This window comes from Neoarius graeffei, chromosome 13 (genome assembly GCF_027579695.1).
Source record: "Neoarius graeffei isolate fNeoGra1 chromosome 13, fNeoGra1.pri, whole genome shotgun sequence".
NCBI classification, from domain to species: Eukaryota; Metazoa; Chordata; class Actinopteri; order Siluriformes; family Ariidae; genus Neoarius; species Neoarius graeffei.
This window is the reverse complement of record NC_083581.1, coordinates 56,976,860-56,993,442: the sequence shown is the minus strand read 5'-3', so window position 1 is coordinate 56,993,442 and position 16,583 is coordinate 56,976,860. Positions and strand designations below refer to the sequence as shown.

General features: G+C 42.7%; 1 protein-coding gene across 2 annotated transcripts in view; it reads left to right on the top strand.

Moving 5' to 3' along the window:
- Window positions 1–377: 377 nt before the first annotated feature.
- arhgap4b (Rho GTPase activating protein 4b) overlaps window positions 378–16,583 on the top strand; it is a 48,139-nt gene continuing 31,933 nt past the window's right edge. For both annotated transcript variants that reach the window (XM_060938113.1, XM_060938112.1), the window contains exons 1-13: window positions 378–714; window positions 7,997–8,467; window positions 8,694–8,865; window positions 8,966–9,128; window positions 9,206–9,268; window positions 10,232–10,405; window positions 10,528–10,656; window positions 13,642–13,863; window positions 13,958–14,059; window positions 14,309–14,494; window positions 14,661–14,745; window positions 14,872–14,899; window positions 15,281–15,377. In XM_060938113.1, coding sequence (XP_060794096.1) covers window positions 8,401–8,467; window positions 8,694–8,865; window positions 8,966–9,128; window positions 9,206–9,268; window positions 10,232–10,405; window positions 10,528–10,656; window positions 13,642–13,863; window positions 13,958–14,059; window positions 14,309–14,494; window positions 14,661–14,745; window positions 14,872–14,899; window positions 15,281–15,377 — 1,488 coding nt within the window. In that variant the 5' untranslated portion in view covers window positions 378–714; window positions 7,997–8,400. The remainder of the gene's footprint in view (window positions 715–7,996; window positions 8,468–8,693; window positions 8,866–8,965; window positions 9,129–9,205; window positions 9,269–10,231; window positions 10,406–10,527; window positions 10,657–13,641; window positions 13,864–13,957; window positions 14,060–14,308; window positions 14,495–14,660; window positions 14,746–14,871; window positions 14,900–15,280; window positions 15,378–16,583) is intronic.

The following is a 16,583-nucleotide window of genomic DNA, read 5'->3' as shown; positions in this document are numbered from 1 at the left end:
ATGGCCGTAAATTACCCCCTTGGCTCTCTCTCTCTCTCTCTCTCTCTCTCTGTGTGTGTTAGAGAGAGAGAGAGAGAGAGAGAGAGATCACAAGCCATACATCTACATATGGACTGCTGCTAGTCGGTGAACACAATGCAAGGTCACAAGCATCAATACATGGCAGGAGAGAGGATGAGGAAAAAGGTAAAATGACGGATGAAAAACAGAGGAGAGTAGAGAGCTAGGAGAACAAGACAGCATATTCATATCCATCCTTGTATTTATAGCAAGCCTGCGGGGAGCGGGGAGAGATAGAGGTGGGGCTTAGTTTATGACATCCTCTCACGGCAAGGGATTGGTGGTGCAGTCGTGTGGTGTGTTTGTGTGTGGTGTGTGTCTGAGAGGGTGTGTGTTGGGGGAGAGTCAGAACAAGCAGGAGGAGAGCTGTTTTCTTGTGTGTATTTATGTGTGAGAGTGTGTGGAAGAGAGAGGAGGGCTATTTTGAATGCATACCTCAGTGAGCAAGAGCGAGAGAGGGAGGGAGGAAAGGAGGAGAGAGAGTCGCCTGTGTTGAATGTGTCACAGGGAGAGCAATCAAATTGGTCCCTGAAAATCTGTGACACAAACACAGTGTTCTCTGTGTCCAAGGGTGAGGGAGGGGGTGAGGGAGGGGGTGAGGAGGAAAGGAAGAAAGAGAGGGAGAGTGACAGACAGAAGGCTACAGAGAATGAGGTAAGGCTTTGGTGTTGTTTATTATTGATGCTGTAAATTGTATGTGTGTGTGTTAATGCCCGTTAATGCCTTCTGCTTTACACACACACACACACACACACACACACATGCTTGTGCATGCAAGAGGGAAACTGACATGAGCAGGAAGCCTTCGACAGCTTTCTACAGCTGCAACTTCACCAAAATTGATCAACACTAAACACACTCTTATTAGAAATCGAAGAATAACAGCAGTCTTCAAACTTGTCTCAGTAGCTCTATTTACACATATATGTACTGGATATTAAGGCTATTCATCCTTTGAACTGCTCAGATGTGTGTGTGTGTAGGTGATGGTTTTAAAAGGAGAACACCAGTAACGGTTAGACATTATAAGGCTGCTTCCTGTTTCACTATATCTCAGCATTGATCTGTTTCAGACAGCTGGCCCCGCCTCCTAATTTTTCGCGTTCATCATCTCAGTCTGTCTAATCTCATGAGCAGTTAAGGGTTAAAAATTCTTGCTCAAGAGCCCAGAAGTGGCTCACAGTCTTCCAGTCTCTACATTAGAACCGTAACCACTGAGCTAATGCTCTTCTCTCACCTCATCTCTCACTCTCTCATTCGTGTCTATCTGTCTCTCTTTCTCACACACACACACTATCTCTCACTCTTCATTTCCTCTCACACTATTCTTTCTTCATCCTCTTTCAGATAAAATCTCTTTCACTGACTTCCTTTCTCTCTGTCTCGTGTCTCTTGCTGTCTGTCCGTGTGTGGTCTGACTGATGGATCACGCCATGTTATAGTACTTCAGGGATGAAGGCAGAGTTCATCCACCTCTTCATTCTCAAAGCTAGTGCAAGTGGGGAAGAATTTGGAGTTCAGTCAGGCTTCATGACTGACAGGCGAGTAGAGACACCTTCTTTACCTAATTGGTTAAATATTGTACCTATGTTTAGCAGAAATATTGGTGGTCCACATCATTTGGTTTTTATTCTAGCCACAGGGACTATTATCGAAAGCTCACATATTTTATTCTCAGCTGCCAGAAAGTGAGGAAAGATTTGTAACGCGTCATAAAAAGACGCTGATTTATACATTGATGTATGATATTTGGTTTGATGTTGCTCCGCTTTCTGCATATGCTGACTAGATACGTATGAAAGTGTGGCCTTTCACATAAATGTGTACAGTGTTTGGGACTACAGTGGTATCAGGAAGTGTGGATGTGGTGAGAGTGAACACATGTCTCATTAATGCTGTGAGAAGATAAACAGACTGTACGGAGCTTCTATAACACAGCTAATAATCCGCTTGGCTTAATCCTTTTGCGTATTACGCATTGCAGCTTTGTAATTTGTACCTATGTTTAGCAGAAAACCAGAGGGTTTTAGTGTGCTGCATTTGATAGAGCTGGGTGTCTGTATTTTCAGGATTTTACTGAAGTACCATAGGAGGAGTTGCAGTGCCGAGGCAGATTATTTTTATATGCAGTTTGTCAGTAATGTAAGTAAATTAATGTAAGGAATAGTGTCACTTGTCACAGAGTTGTGTGACTCTCGAAACTGAAATAAAGAAGGATTCAGCATCTTGCTTTAGATTTGTATCTTTGAGTTTTGCATGTTTAGCTCATGTCTTAGGGCGACATAGTGGTGCAGTGGTTAGCAGTGTTGCCTCACACCAAGAAGGTACTGGGTTCAAGCCTTGTGGCTGACCGGCCGCGTCCTTTCTATGTTCTCCCCGTGCCTGTGTGGGTTTTCTGCCACAGTCCAAAGACATACAGATTAGGACAACTGGCTACTCTAAATTGCCCAGAGGTATGAATGGTTGTTTGTCTCTGTGTTAGCCCTGCAATAGATTGGTGACTTGCACAGGGTGTACCCCACCATACCAGCTTCCTCCACAACCCAGCCATCTATTATCGGTAACCACTTATCCTGTGCGGGGTCGCGGGCAAGCTGGAGCTTATCCCAGCTGACTATGGGCGAGAGGCGGGGTACACCTAGCCTGGGCCCGCCCATCCTAAGCGTGACGCAACACGAGGGCCTGTTGAGAGCTTAGTCTGGCCAGGCAAGCTATCTACAGCTCTTCCAAGCTCCCTAAAAATCGGGAACCAATCAGCTTTGAGCATCTCCAACGACCCTGGGTAGAGGTGTGTTCAAGGCACTGATGTAGTAGAACTGCGACCGGAAGCCATAGATTGTTTACAGAATCTATGCTGGAAGCGCTTCATTCACGCTTCCGCATCTATTACGCATAGATGCTGTATTGAAAGCATTCAACGGGAAGTTCTCATTGAAAACGGAGCAAAGAGCAGCCCTGGAGGTATTTATTGAAAGGAAGGACGTTTTCGCCTTGCTCCCGACCGGCTTCGGTAAGAGTTTAATCTACCAGTTAGCCCCGTCGCGTCGCATACGTCAGAGGAAAGGGTGATGTGATTGGTTTAAGCTTCGTCACAGCCTTTTCTGGCTTCGACCAGTAGCAAACTGAGGCATTTCAGGGAGGCGGGTCAACCACGGGCTCTGGGAAACGGTTGGGCTTAATATCTTGGCCAGACCAATAGCTCGGAGAGTTTTGTCGCGTTAGCCAGACTAGGGTACACCCTGGACAAGTCGCCAGATTATCACAGGACTGACACATAGAGACAAACAACCATTCACATTCACATTCACACCTACGGTCAATTTAGAGCCACCAATTAGCCTAACCTGCATGTCTTTGGACTGTGGGGGAAACCAGAGCACCCAGAGGAAACCCATGCAACACGGGGAGAACATGCAAACTCCACACAGAAAGGCCCCCGTTGGCCACTGGGCTCGAACCCAGAACCTTCTTGCTGTGCAGCGACAGTATTAACCACTACACCACCGTGCCGCCTTCCCCCACAACCCTGACAGATAAATGGTATACATAATGGATGGCTGGATGGATAACTCTACTCCTCATACAGTAGTGTATATTAATAGAGTACCAGTTGGCATTTGTTTGCAGCCTGCAGTGTGTTGTCTCTTTTCATCAGGCCTGCTAATGTGTTTTTGCTGGGCACAGTGTTACCAAAAAAAACATGCTGTGTGTTCTGAAATGCTTTTTTGCTCTCCATGGTTGTAAAGTAGTTATTTGACTTATTGTACCTTTCCAGTCAGCTCAAACCCACATCTGACCATTCTCGTCTGAACTGTCTTATCAACAAGGCATTTATTTCCACTTGTGTAACTGCTGCTCACTAGATGGGGTTTTTTGCATCATTCTGTGTAAACTCGAGAGACTGTTGTGTGTAAAAAAAAAATCCCAGGAGATCAGCAGTTTCTGAAATACTCAAAGCAGCCCATCTGGCCACCATGCCACAGTTAAAGTCATTGAGATCACATTTATTCCCCATTCTGATGTTTGATGTGAACATTAACTGAAGCTCTTCCCTTGCATCTGCATGATTTTATTCATTGCGCTGCTGCAAGATGATTGGCTGATTGGATAATTACATGAATGTGAAGATGTACAGGTGTTCCTAAGTGACCAGTGAGTGTACATGTGAATGTGGGTGGGTAGCTGGATGTATGGGAGTGTGTGTGTGTGTGTGTGTGTGTGTGTGTGTGTGTGTGTGTACGCAATGAGCTGGTCCCTTGCTCAGGGAGAGATAAGGTCCAGTTCTTGGTGTCATCTTTGGCCCACAGGGAGCGTAAAATAGGATTGATCCCATGGATCTCTAATTCCCTGCAGCTTCTTAACTCAATACAGCAGCCAGATCAGGTTTATTCAAGCGCTTCTATTTAGTCAATACTGCCCTCACACACATTTATCCTATTACTTCATTAATATATTTCCATTTAAAATAAATATGAAAGGACTGCGCGGAAATTTTAAATGGTTATGTAATTGGATGAATGGGCATTTCATTTTATTCTTACAGACATGCAGTCTTAGTGGCTACTTTCTTTTGTGATTGTGTGTGTGTGGTGATAAGCCTTTGTGGACAAAGAGCAAACCATAAGAGGACGTAGTTCACTCTTGAGTGCACACATAAGCTGGAGTCTCGGCCATCTCATGCAAAACTGCTAGCTTGGTCAAAATCTAATAATTGCATCCTTATAATAGCTGGGGGATGTGACCTCTAAACCTCAGCCCTGGGCATGCTCTGGAGTGTCTGAGTCAGAGCTGTGAAAGGATAAGAGTGGGCAGCCTCGGCTGCTGATTGAGACTGTGTAGTGTAGTGCAGTAACAGGGTCACTCACAGAAAGTTACTTAGTCATGCCGAACACCCCCCCCACACACACACAGAATGCACATAGGCTGTCTTTGTGCAAAAGCTCCTACAGCTCAGATGAAAGTCCTCTCTGTGCCACTTCCATCATGGCTGCATCAGCGCTAAAGTTTCTTCAAAAGTCTGCTGTGTGCATGCGCGTGTGTGGTCAAAATGTTATTTATTTAGTATGTATTTACACCGTGTCCGCGTGGGTTTCCTCCGGGTGCTCCGGTTTCCCCCACAGTCCAAAGACATGCAGGTTAGGTTAACTGGTGACTCTAAATTGACCGTAGGTGTGAATGTGAGTGTGAATGGTTGTCTGTGTCTATGTGTCAGCCCTGTGATGACCTGGCGACTTGTCCAGGGTGTACCCCGCCTTTCGCCCGTAGTCAGCTGGGATAGGCTCCAGCTTGCCTGCAACCCTGTAGAACAGGATAAAGCGGCTAGAGATAATGAGATGAGATGAGATGTATTTACACCATATGTTCACATCTTGGGCGGCACGGTGGTGTAGTGGTTAGCGCTGTCGCCTCACAGCAAGAAGGTCCTGGGTTCGAGCCCCGGGGCCGGCGAGGGCCTTTCTGTGTGGAAGTTTGCATGTTCTCCCCGTGTCCGTGTGGGTTTCCTCCGGGTGCTCCGGTTTCCCCCACAGTCCAAAGACATGCAGGTTAGGTTAACTGGTGACTCTAAATTGACCGTAGGTGTGAGTGTGAATGGTTGTCTGTGTCTACGTGTCAGCCCTGTGATGACCTGGCGACTTGTCCAGGGTGTACCCCGCCTTTCGCCCGTAGTCAGCTGGGATAGGCTCCAGCTTGCCTGCGACCCTGTAGAAGGATAAAGCGGCTAGAGAGATAATGAGATGAGATGTTCACATCTTACTAGGAATACGTGATAGTTTGGACCTTGCAGGGACATTTTGCAGGTCCTCATGAGGTATTTCCTAAAAGCTTTTCTTTGAAACCCTAAACAACTCAAAAGAGAAAGAGAGAGAGAATAAAAAAAAAACATGACTCAAGTCCCTCCACCCAGTAACAGGACCAACACACCCACCACACTGACACATCCCACGCAGGATCCCCAGGACGACTTCGGTTCCCCACAATGACTCAGATGCTCAGAAGTGATTTTTAGAAATCCAAGGAAATATTTTGCAGAACTGTTGTTCACTCAGCTCTCCTCGTGAACATTTAATCACATCTGAGGATTATTAAAACGAATATAGTCAGTATGGAAAGTATTCATACCAGTTTATATTGAATGTGCTGCACACACCACAGGTAATTGACACAGTAATGACACAGTTTTGTTTATTGGTCCCTATACATTGGATTTCAAATGCAACAGTTCTGAGAACAAAGTGCCAAATAAATAAATGGCAGCTTCACTACTGGGGAAAATTACACGTTCTCTTCTTGCTTCATAATTTACAAGCAATCACATTATTATCTGTCAGACCATGTTTTTGTCCCGCGTCTTCTCCCGCAGTTTCTGAGATATCGACCCCAAACCAATTTCAACTTGTTCATCCTGTGCCCAAATAGTGTGCTCATATACAGCTTTTGGAAAGATGCACTCATTCCCTTGTTTTCCTGTTGTTTATTTTTCCCCATTGAAATGATTGGAGTTTCAGAATTAAAGTCTTCCTGCTTGGTCACGCTTCATCAGAGAGCCACCAAACTTCGTTTCATAGCTCAGACCACCTAACCCAATACACACATCCATCCGTCATGACCCGCACTTGTCTTTTTGTTTGTACTGCACCACAAGCACACTCATATTTTCTTGTTGAACTGTATCTCTAGTTCGAACTGATATTTTCATACTCACTCTTGTATGTCTAATAATAATAATAATAAACCCTAGCTGGAGTACAGGGCCAAAGCATCATAAACTGTACATAACTGTAGAAGTATTTATGAACTGTTTATATAATGTCTAAGGAAAATCAGCAAAATAAACTGTTTTTATTTTGAGATTTTGTTTGCTATAGACCTTGCAGTTATCATTTGAAATGTTCAGCAGAATTTGAAAATAATAATTCACCAAATCCCTCATGATTAAAATCAAATGATATGTTTTGTATATTTAACAGTTATTCCACGAAATCAAGTCGTACATGAGCTGATAGCTGATGAGGCATGTAGCGGTGGGATTGAGTGGAATAACTGTTTTATTCTGTCCACATTCAGTGGATTTTGAGAAACGGAGCACTTTTTATTTTTTTGCAAAGTCGATAAATAAAAACTTTATACAAAACATCCGACAAAATCATTTCCGCTTAGAATGTAAACAAACCGGTGAAATGACAGTAGCAATTTGTGAAAAATGTGATAATAATAATTCTTGAAAAAAAAAACATACTTTCGTTCAATATTTTGTTGCTTTTTTGTGTTTTTGGGGTTTTTGTTTTCAAGTAGATTTCTTATTTTGTCCTCGGTTGATTCAGCAACACGCTCCGCCATTTTGTTTTTCTCTACTCACAGTATATGAGCTGATAGTCTAGTAGTAGAGTAGCCAATCAGAACGCGCGATCGCTCATATCCAGTGAATGTGGATAGAATAAAAGGCTATATATGGCTAAGCCGGATATGCTATCTGCTACCGTATACTTATAACAGGTCATATCTCTAGCTTGGCATGAAGTATATACAGCTGCCTGCTATGACATACAAGTTATATCAACTGAAGAGAATATAAAGCATTTCATTCTTCTTATTAGTCATAGAAAGAAGTGTTTCAAGCATTTTCCAATGTAAACAGAGAATGAAAGGGGACAGTATTGAATAGTTAGATTGTGTAAAGCATAGGTGTGAGAAGCTTTCTGAACAAGGCATCTCAGATACTAATGCAATAAAATTGGGGTAAACACGTTATCCTAACCACATCTCTACAGAAACCCATGACTTTTAGTATTCTGTTAACAGGATGTCTTGGTGAGAGAGTCTGAGGTAAACCGGATGTGGCCAGGTGTGCTGAAGTTAACGTTTTTTTGCTTACTGCCACAACGTTGTTATATATATTCCTCTCTTCTTCTCTCTTTCTTTTCTTTTTGCTTCACAGGCGAAGACAATCACATTTACCCACTCGCTCAGGAAGCAGATAAAGAAAACGACGGAGTCTCTCGCATGCATAGTTCTTCAGCTGAAACCATAAAAGCACACAGAAGAGAGATCAGCTGTAGCCTTGAGGAAACTGATAACTGTCACTAAGCTGACTGAAACGGAGACACACACACACACACACACAATCATTTCTCTTTTCTGTTTTTTGTAGTAGCACAGAAGATTTTTGAGTGTGTCCGTGTGTCCTGATAGGTAGAGCAATCACAACATCGGACTGTGACAGGTTCTTCTCACTATATAAAAAGCTCTAGGTAGTTTAAAGAGTTGTAGGAGGACCATTAATACACATTTGGACACGTATTACCTGATAGCTGATACGGCACAGGACTTTCCTGCAAGACCATGACATCACATGGCAAACTGAGGAAGGAAAGGGGGTGTCTCGCAGAGTATGAGACACAGATCAAAGGTAAAGGAGGAGTCATGATACTCTTTCTGTTTTTCTCTCTCACTTTCACTATCTCTGGTTCTTGTTTTTCTCTCCTCGTGGTCAGACTTGGTCATGATTTTGAGTATAGTCTGCATTAGTGATACTGTTTCTGCTTATCGTGTCCCATGACTACCCCAGGCTATGTGCAATCTGGGTGAAAGAGAGCAATGCCTGAGACTCTCTTTACCTCCCCCTTTTCTTTCAGAGGTACGTAGTCAGCTTTCGGAGCAGCTGAAAGTGTTGGATGCACAGTTGGAGCAGAAGACGCAGCAGCTCCAGGATCTTAGTGATTATCTACGCCGTCGGGGGGAGATCGAGGCTGAGTATGCACGCTCTCTGGAAAAACTCAGCGAGAGGTTCACCCTCAAGACCAAAAAGTACATAATCCTGACCACCTAAATACAAATTATATTATGGCACAATATCACCAGCTTGCCTACAAGCTCCAATTAAAAACATTTTTCCTTTGTCTTGAAGGAAGGAGCATATGGACCAGTCCGTGTCCCAGTGCTGGTCAGTGCTGCTCACGCAGACCAAGCAGGAGAGCCGGGACCACAGCTCGCTCAGTGAGATCTGCAGCACCACTTTCACCCAGCGCCTATCTCACTGCATCGAGGACACACACCGCCTGGCCAAGAAGGTGCTAACACGTACACACCTATTGTCTCTCTTTCACTAATGAGTTCACTGGGCTGAATTTTTATGATTGTGTTGTAGAGTAAAGAAGTGGGTCTGCAGACGCAGGATGAACTCCTAAAGGTCACCACAGAGCTGCAGACGGTGAGTGCGATTTTGCTGCGTCAGTCTAGCCAGCATGCATCTCTGTGCTTAAAACAGGATCAAACTTGACTAAACATGTTTTCACACTTCACCAGAATTCTCAAGTCCAGTTAGGGGAAGGGAAACATCTTTTTTTTTAATCATCCGTTTTGACGCTGCACATACATCCCTTGCAGAATGTTTATGCATTTTTATGTTTAATATGCTGTTCGTGCAGTTTTGCAAAATATGTTTACATCACAATCATGCAAATTCACATTAATGCATGCATTTGTCTTGAATTAGTGTGGAGTTAGATTTACTCTACCATGGTTAACAGTTTGGATGAAGTCTGTCAGTCAAAGCTTCATGGTTCAACAAAAATAAGTCATTTGAATTCCTTAGGTCTGCAAATCATTCTTCTATGTAGACCACAACATCCCATTCTCTGTTACTGTAAAACTTGAAATTGGAAATATCATGACAAGGCACCTTCCTTGACTAGCTCTGGAAGTGCTTTCCCTGTATTTGAACACAGCTTTTATATTCAACCAATGAACCCCAGGTCTGGGAAAACACCCAAGAGTGAAAATAGCCTAAAGCTATTTTACAGTATTCGACGTGAAGACATCTTCATGCTTTTTCGGATCCCTGGGGTAGGGCATAGATCCCTTACCCCAATGGTCTTATGTGGTCAAGCCCAGGTCACATGTCCTGATTAAACCTACCTACCCTTCTGCCAGCTGGTTTCTCTCTGAAAGCCTTCACCTTTCACAGAACAGCTTGCCTGTCACAAGTGTCTTGGCCAAGGCTCTTGGCTTGTGTGTGTGTGTGTGTGTGTGTGTGTGTGTGACAGAGCTATGGGTACCATTGATTTTCTTAATTTTGTAGAATGGCCAAGACAAAACATTCTTAGCTACCAAATAAAAGCAGTCATTAACCAATAAGCTAAGTCATGTGTTTCATTATTGATGCCAACTGTAGGCTCTAAAGACTTATCACCAGTATCACTCTGAGTGTCTTGCTGCTGAGGGCAAACTCAAAGAAGCTGCACGACTGGAGGAGAAACAGACTGGCAAGGGGTCTGAACTTAGTGTTGGCCAATCAGGAGGTCAGAGGCGCAGCTCAGTAAAGAAGATGGAAAGGCTCATGGAAAAGGTAGAGCTGAGTGTGTTCTTCAGTTGACAATGTACAGTTTTCTTTGTCTGAGCATGGCACAGGAAGATGTATCAGTTCATATCTGTAACCCGCTGTTTCCTCTGTGTATGTGTGTTTTGCAGAGGCAAGGGAAAGTACAAGAGACCCAGCTGAAGTGCACTAAAGCTCGTAATGACTACCTGCTGAACCTCGCAGCAGCCAACGCTGCCATGAATAAGTACTATCTCAAGGACATCTGCACTCTGATTGACGTGAGTGCCATGATAATGTCTGTCTGCTCTCTGTTTTACTGGATGTTTTACTTCCTTATTCTGAGGTAGCATCATACCAATAATAGCTTGGTTCCCTTTCTATAATTTTCTGTTCATGACACATGGTTTCATTAGGCGGACCACAAATATTTGGCATGCATACACTTCCACGACAATCTGCAACCTGTCCACAGCACTTTACAATTCAAATTGAATGCAACTTATAAGCGTCGTGGTTGGAGATGCGTGGAGGATTTACTTATGTGTTTTCTCATCAGGAAATTAAAGACTGTAAAGAAATAAGTTTCATTATGTAACATGTTTATAATAATCTCATAATAAGAAATAAGAAAAATTGGCCTATATTCAAGAGTTTTCACTTGTTAAGCTTTCATTTTCTGCAGTTTACAGAAGCATGAATATTGTATTTTGTGCTACTCATTGCAAGTGGCAAAATATAGGAAGCCACATTTGTTAAAAAATAATCTGGCAGAGTCATGTATCTCTTGTAGAAGGCAACAATCATTTGAGGTGTAACAGCAATGCAAGAACATGGTGTATGTGAGAACATGCTAGTTATATTCAGAGCTAAGCATGCGTAGTGAGGAGTTACTACTGAAATTGTGCACATTGGAATTCAGACCTCAGATGTAACTACAGACTTGCATGCTACTCAGGCATTTGAAAAAAAAAATTGTGTTTTATGGAACGTATACACTGTGCAACTTTGGGCTGTCCCAGGTGAAAGATGACCAACGTGAAAAAAATGTGCCGATATCTTTTGTTTTGGTTTGAAAACATGGGTCCTATGTCACACTGTGAGAGAGGTTCAAAGATGGCAGTTGTCATGGTCTTGCAACCAAAGATAGGCTGGGACAAAATTCTGACAATGTCAGAAATTTAGGAAGACCATCTTGCAATGTAGGGTGGCACGGTGGTATAGTGGTTAGCACTGTTGCCTCACAGCAAGAAGTTCTGGGTTCAAGCCCACTGGTCGACGGGGGCCTTTCTGTGTGGAGTTTGCATGTTCTCCCCATGTGTGTGTGGGTTTCCTCCGGGTGCTCTGGTTTCCCCCACAGTCCAAAGACGTGCAGGTTAGGTTAATTGGTGGCTTGAAATTGACCATAGGTGTGAATGGTTGTTTGTCTCAGCCCTGTGATGATTTGGCAATTTGTCCAGGCTGTACCCCGCCTCTCACCCATAGTCAGCTGGGATAGGCTCCAGCTTGCCCGCGACCCTGCACAGGATAAGCAGTTACGGATAATGGATGGATGGATGGATGGATGGATCTTGCAGTGTGACTGCTGCTACAACTTATGTCTACCAACTAACCAATAGGAATGTAGCATGAAATGACACACTGATCAACGAGACACTAGCACCAGACCAACAACGGCTCAATTCTTGCTAAGCCTCATTATTTACCATTATAGTGGCACAGCTGGATGATGCACACTGATGTTTTATTCCTGTATATTGACTTGCGTCGTAAACTAAGATTCAGTAGGTGTTATCATTGTATAGTCTACATACATTGAACTTGATCTGCTACCCAGGTTTATTAGATCCATGTTGCACAGTGTGGCTTGCAGTTAACTTATATAATTGCTGAAATCTCAGTCTGTAGGTGCCATTAGTATATATATCATATACTCTCTGTAAAGTCCAAAGAATTTAACTTAATTTATTAGTGTCACGTTTATATATTATATATTTATGCCCTTGAATGGCATGAATGTGATTCTGCCCTTCATCCGTCCTTGACTCTGAAATTCAGGTTTAGGGCTGGAAAGACACTAATGGAATGCCATTCAAGGGCATAAATATATAATATATAAACATGACACTAATAAATTAAGTTAAATTCTGTGGACTTTACAGAGAGTATATGATTAATTAAGTAGTTAGTTACAAATCTTTGTATTGCCCACAGAAAGGATTTTTTTTTTAAATGAAGGAACTCCGAACTGACACCATCTTAATTGGTGTCATAGCTTATCTCAAGGACTGAATTTTATATGGATCAAATTAAGAACTACACTTAATTAAGCAGAGTCGTAATCATAGCAATTGCATAGTCAGTTAGCTTAGCCATTAAAATAGAGAGCACATCAAAATTAACAAAATCTTTGGCATTAATTATTAATTTGAGAGCTCAACATAGCAACTTAAAAGCATGATGAAATAGCTCACATCATACACGTGCATTCCGATTACATAACCTGGATGTACCTTGTGGCCGTATTAACTTATTTGCACAATTAGCAAATGAAGATGTCAGCGCGTGAAATGTCACTAAAATCACTGAAACATGAAAGCGAGTGAAAATAAAATGCACCTTTGAGTTGTTTTATTAATAATGCATAATTATTAGAAGCAGCTTTGGGACCAAAAAGTCACTGGTTTGAGTCCCTGGACCAGCAGGAATGGCTGAAGTGCCCTTGAGCAAGGCACCTAATCCCCAACTGCTCCCCAGTGTGCCCACTGCTGTGGGTGTGTCAAGATCCTGTTGTATGTCGCTCTGGATAAGAACATCTGCTAAATACCTGTAATGTAATGATGATAAAAAGTAAAATAAATATATTATCTGGTAGGTTTTGTCACTTGCTGCAACTCTCAACAGAACAGTAGATGCAGCATTTTTACTCTTGCCTATACTTCAGGATTTCTGCTGTTGTACTTCTAGTTAAAGGATGTGCTGGATCAAGTGCTGTTTTATAAGCTGCTCATTAATGTGGCAGCCATCTTGTAAAATTAAGACACATCTGCAGTGGCTAATGTGATAATTACAGTGAGGACTGTTCGTGCAATATATATCCAATACACTAGGCTCCTATTAGATGTTTATTTGCCATCTTCTCATTTATATATAATCAAATTAGTCTATATGTGTAAATCTTTCAACTTGTGTAAGTTCCCAACTTTGAATACAGCCCATAGTAGTTCTGAGTCTCATTCTGTTGTTGCATCCATGTTTATTTGCAGTGCACGGATCTTGGCTACCACCTGTCTGTGACACGGGTGATGCGTGGTTACCTGTCAAACAGGAACCGGGCACAGCAGAACCTGAAGAATGGGCTGCAGCAGCTTGAAAGTGCAGTGAGTGCTATGGACCAGGGCCAGGACCGAGATGCCCTGCTGCAAGCCCACAACTCGGCCTTCTGCCTGCCATTCCGCTTTCAGCACCTGTCACATGAGGGAGACCAGGTAACGCGCGCACACACACACACACACACCTAGTGTGTGTCAGAATCTGTGCGAGTGAGATCTGACTGTGTGTGTGTGTGTGTGTGTGTGCCAGGTTTGTGAGGTGAGTGCTGACTGTCAGGTGAGGTATGAGATGGAAACCAGATACCAGCAGTTGCAGTCCAGACTGGCTACTGTTACCCTGGAAACAGAGGAGGTACATATAAACTTGCCTAAATGACATCATATCACAGCTCATCTCTATTAATCATACATTCTATTCATCAAACAATTCATTTAACAGCCATTTCTGTGCCTTCACTCAAATTACTGTCTAATTTTACCCAGGTCAAGTATAAGTCAAATCCACATAAATTATTGATATGTGTGCATACCTAGAGAGGTGAATGTCAGTCGTATTCTGTTTAGCCCACACTTTTCTCTCATGTCATTTTATTTCTCACAGGTCAGCAAAACTCTCAAGGCAACTCATGCTGCTCTACTGGAGAGTATCTGTGATGATGACTGTAACCGCATCCCTGATATCTCAGCCAGCCTATCACAGGAGAGCACAGGCGATGGCCCGAACACCAAGCTGAGCTTAACCAAGCGCAGAGCCAATCAGCAGGAAACAGAGACCTTCTACTTTAACGTAAACACAAACTAAGTCTGGTATATGAAAAGTTAGTTTATATCAGCATGTATGCTAGAGTTATGGGAATGAAAATTGACAGAGAAATGATTACTGGTAAGGTCAGAAAGCTGTGAACTGTAGTGTGATTATAAGTGTTCGTTTTGTTCAATCTGTACGCTTTCAGAAAGTGAAGGAGTATCTCAGTGGTAGCTCCCTGATTTCCAAACTCCAGGCCAAACATGACCTGTTGAAGGAGGCCATACAGAAAGGTACAAATAAAAAGCCAGTATTTAAATCTAAAACAGACACGTGAGAACTATCTTACGCTATTGTAAAGGTGCACAGCTTTTGCCTATTGCTAATTATCTGTCTTTACTCTCATTTCTGTCTTCCAGCTGAGGCAGTTGACAGTGATCCCTCCAGGTACAACTTATTTTCTATCCGTCTGTCTATCCGTCCTTGGTTTTGGGACTGTTCACACATGGGTGTGTTGCTGACACTAGCCACAGCCCAGACAACATCTGTTCATATTTTCCTATCAGGAATCACTGTATGTTTAGAAAATCCTGAGCCAAAGCCACTGGAGTTTACTCTCAAACTCAGTAGATGTTTAGACTTAACCCGAAAGGCTTTAGAAAACCATATATATATATATTCAAACGTCAAGTTTCATAAAGCAGCACACCTGTTTGCATGTATGTATGTATGTATGTATGTATGTGCATGAAAATGGAGTGCATGCTTGCTGCATGCATGTAATGATGCCATAGTCTCACAGTGGAGTGCGGTGTATGTATTTCCCAGAATGCCTTCTGGTAGGTCAGTGCGTGTGCGGAAAGCCAGGCCTTGCTCCCAGTACAACCACAAACTCTTCTCTGGAGACATGCTGTCCTTCATCCAGGTACAGCCCTGTGCTCCAAAACAGCCTTTAGCTGGATTTCTGATGCATTACTGCAACACTCTTTCTGCAACGTTACTCCTCCCTCCAGCTTCTGTGAAATGAGATTTCCTGTCACTGACTGCTTATCTGAGTTTTGCCTGCCTGAAATGTATGGTGTTTGTGATTGTTTGTGATAGCCATTTTCATGCTATTTTGCAGCTGTACTCAAACTGTTTCTTGATTAAAATCATATTTCCCCATTTCCCTTGTGTGATCATCTGCCGAAACAGTTCCTGCTCAACTGCTGTCTGTTGCACTTGCACGCTTAAATTATGGTGTAAAGGTCTCTGAATTGATGTCATTGCATATTTGTTATCTGACACTATACTTTCTGGTTGCTGCTTTTGCAAAAAAGCTTATGTATATATATTAAAAAAAGCTATTAAGATAAAATAAGAAAAGATAAGATATTCTTTTATTGATCCCCATGGGGGGAAATTCAGGTGTTACAGCAGCTCAAGTACAGAGTAAATATTTAACAGTTATTCCATCGAGTCGTACATGAGCTGATAGCCGACGAGGCGCGTACGGAGACGAGATTGAGTGGAATAACTGTTTCATTCTATCCACATTCATTGGATTTTGAGAAGCAGAACATCTTGTTTGTATTTTTTGCAAATTCGATTAACAAAAACTTTATACAAAATGTCAGACAAAATAACAAACCGGCGAAATGACAGGAGCAATTAGTGAAAAATGAAATAATAATAATTCTTGAAGAAAAATTTTTTTTCATCCTCGGTTGGTTCAGCAACATGAGCTGCCATTTTGTTTTTCTCTACTCACGGGATATGAGCTGATATCCTAGTAGTAGAGTAGCCAATCAGAGTGCGCGATTGCTCATATCCAGTGAATGTCGAAAGAATAAAAATAGATGTAAAAGGAAAAATGGAATAAAAAATAATTAAATAAGGACAGTTGCTCACTGTGAGTGGCACGGTGGTGTAGGGGTTAGCACTGTTGCCTCACAGCACAAAGGTTCTGGGTTTGACCCCAATGGCTGACGGGGGCCCTTCTGTGTGGAGTTTATATGTTCTCCCCGTGTCTGCGTGGGTTTCCTCCGGGTGCTCCGGTTTCCCCCACAGGTCAAAGACGTGGTTAGGTTAACATGAGTCAGGCTTGGGCTGAAGTGCCCTTGAGCAAGGCACCTAACCCCCAATTGCTCCC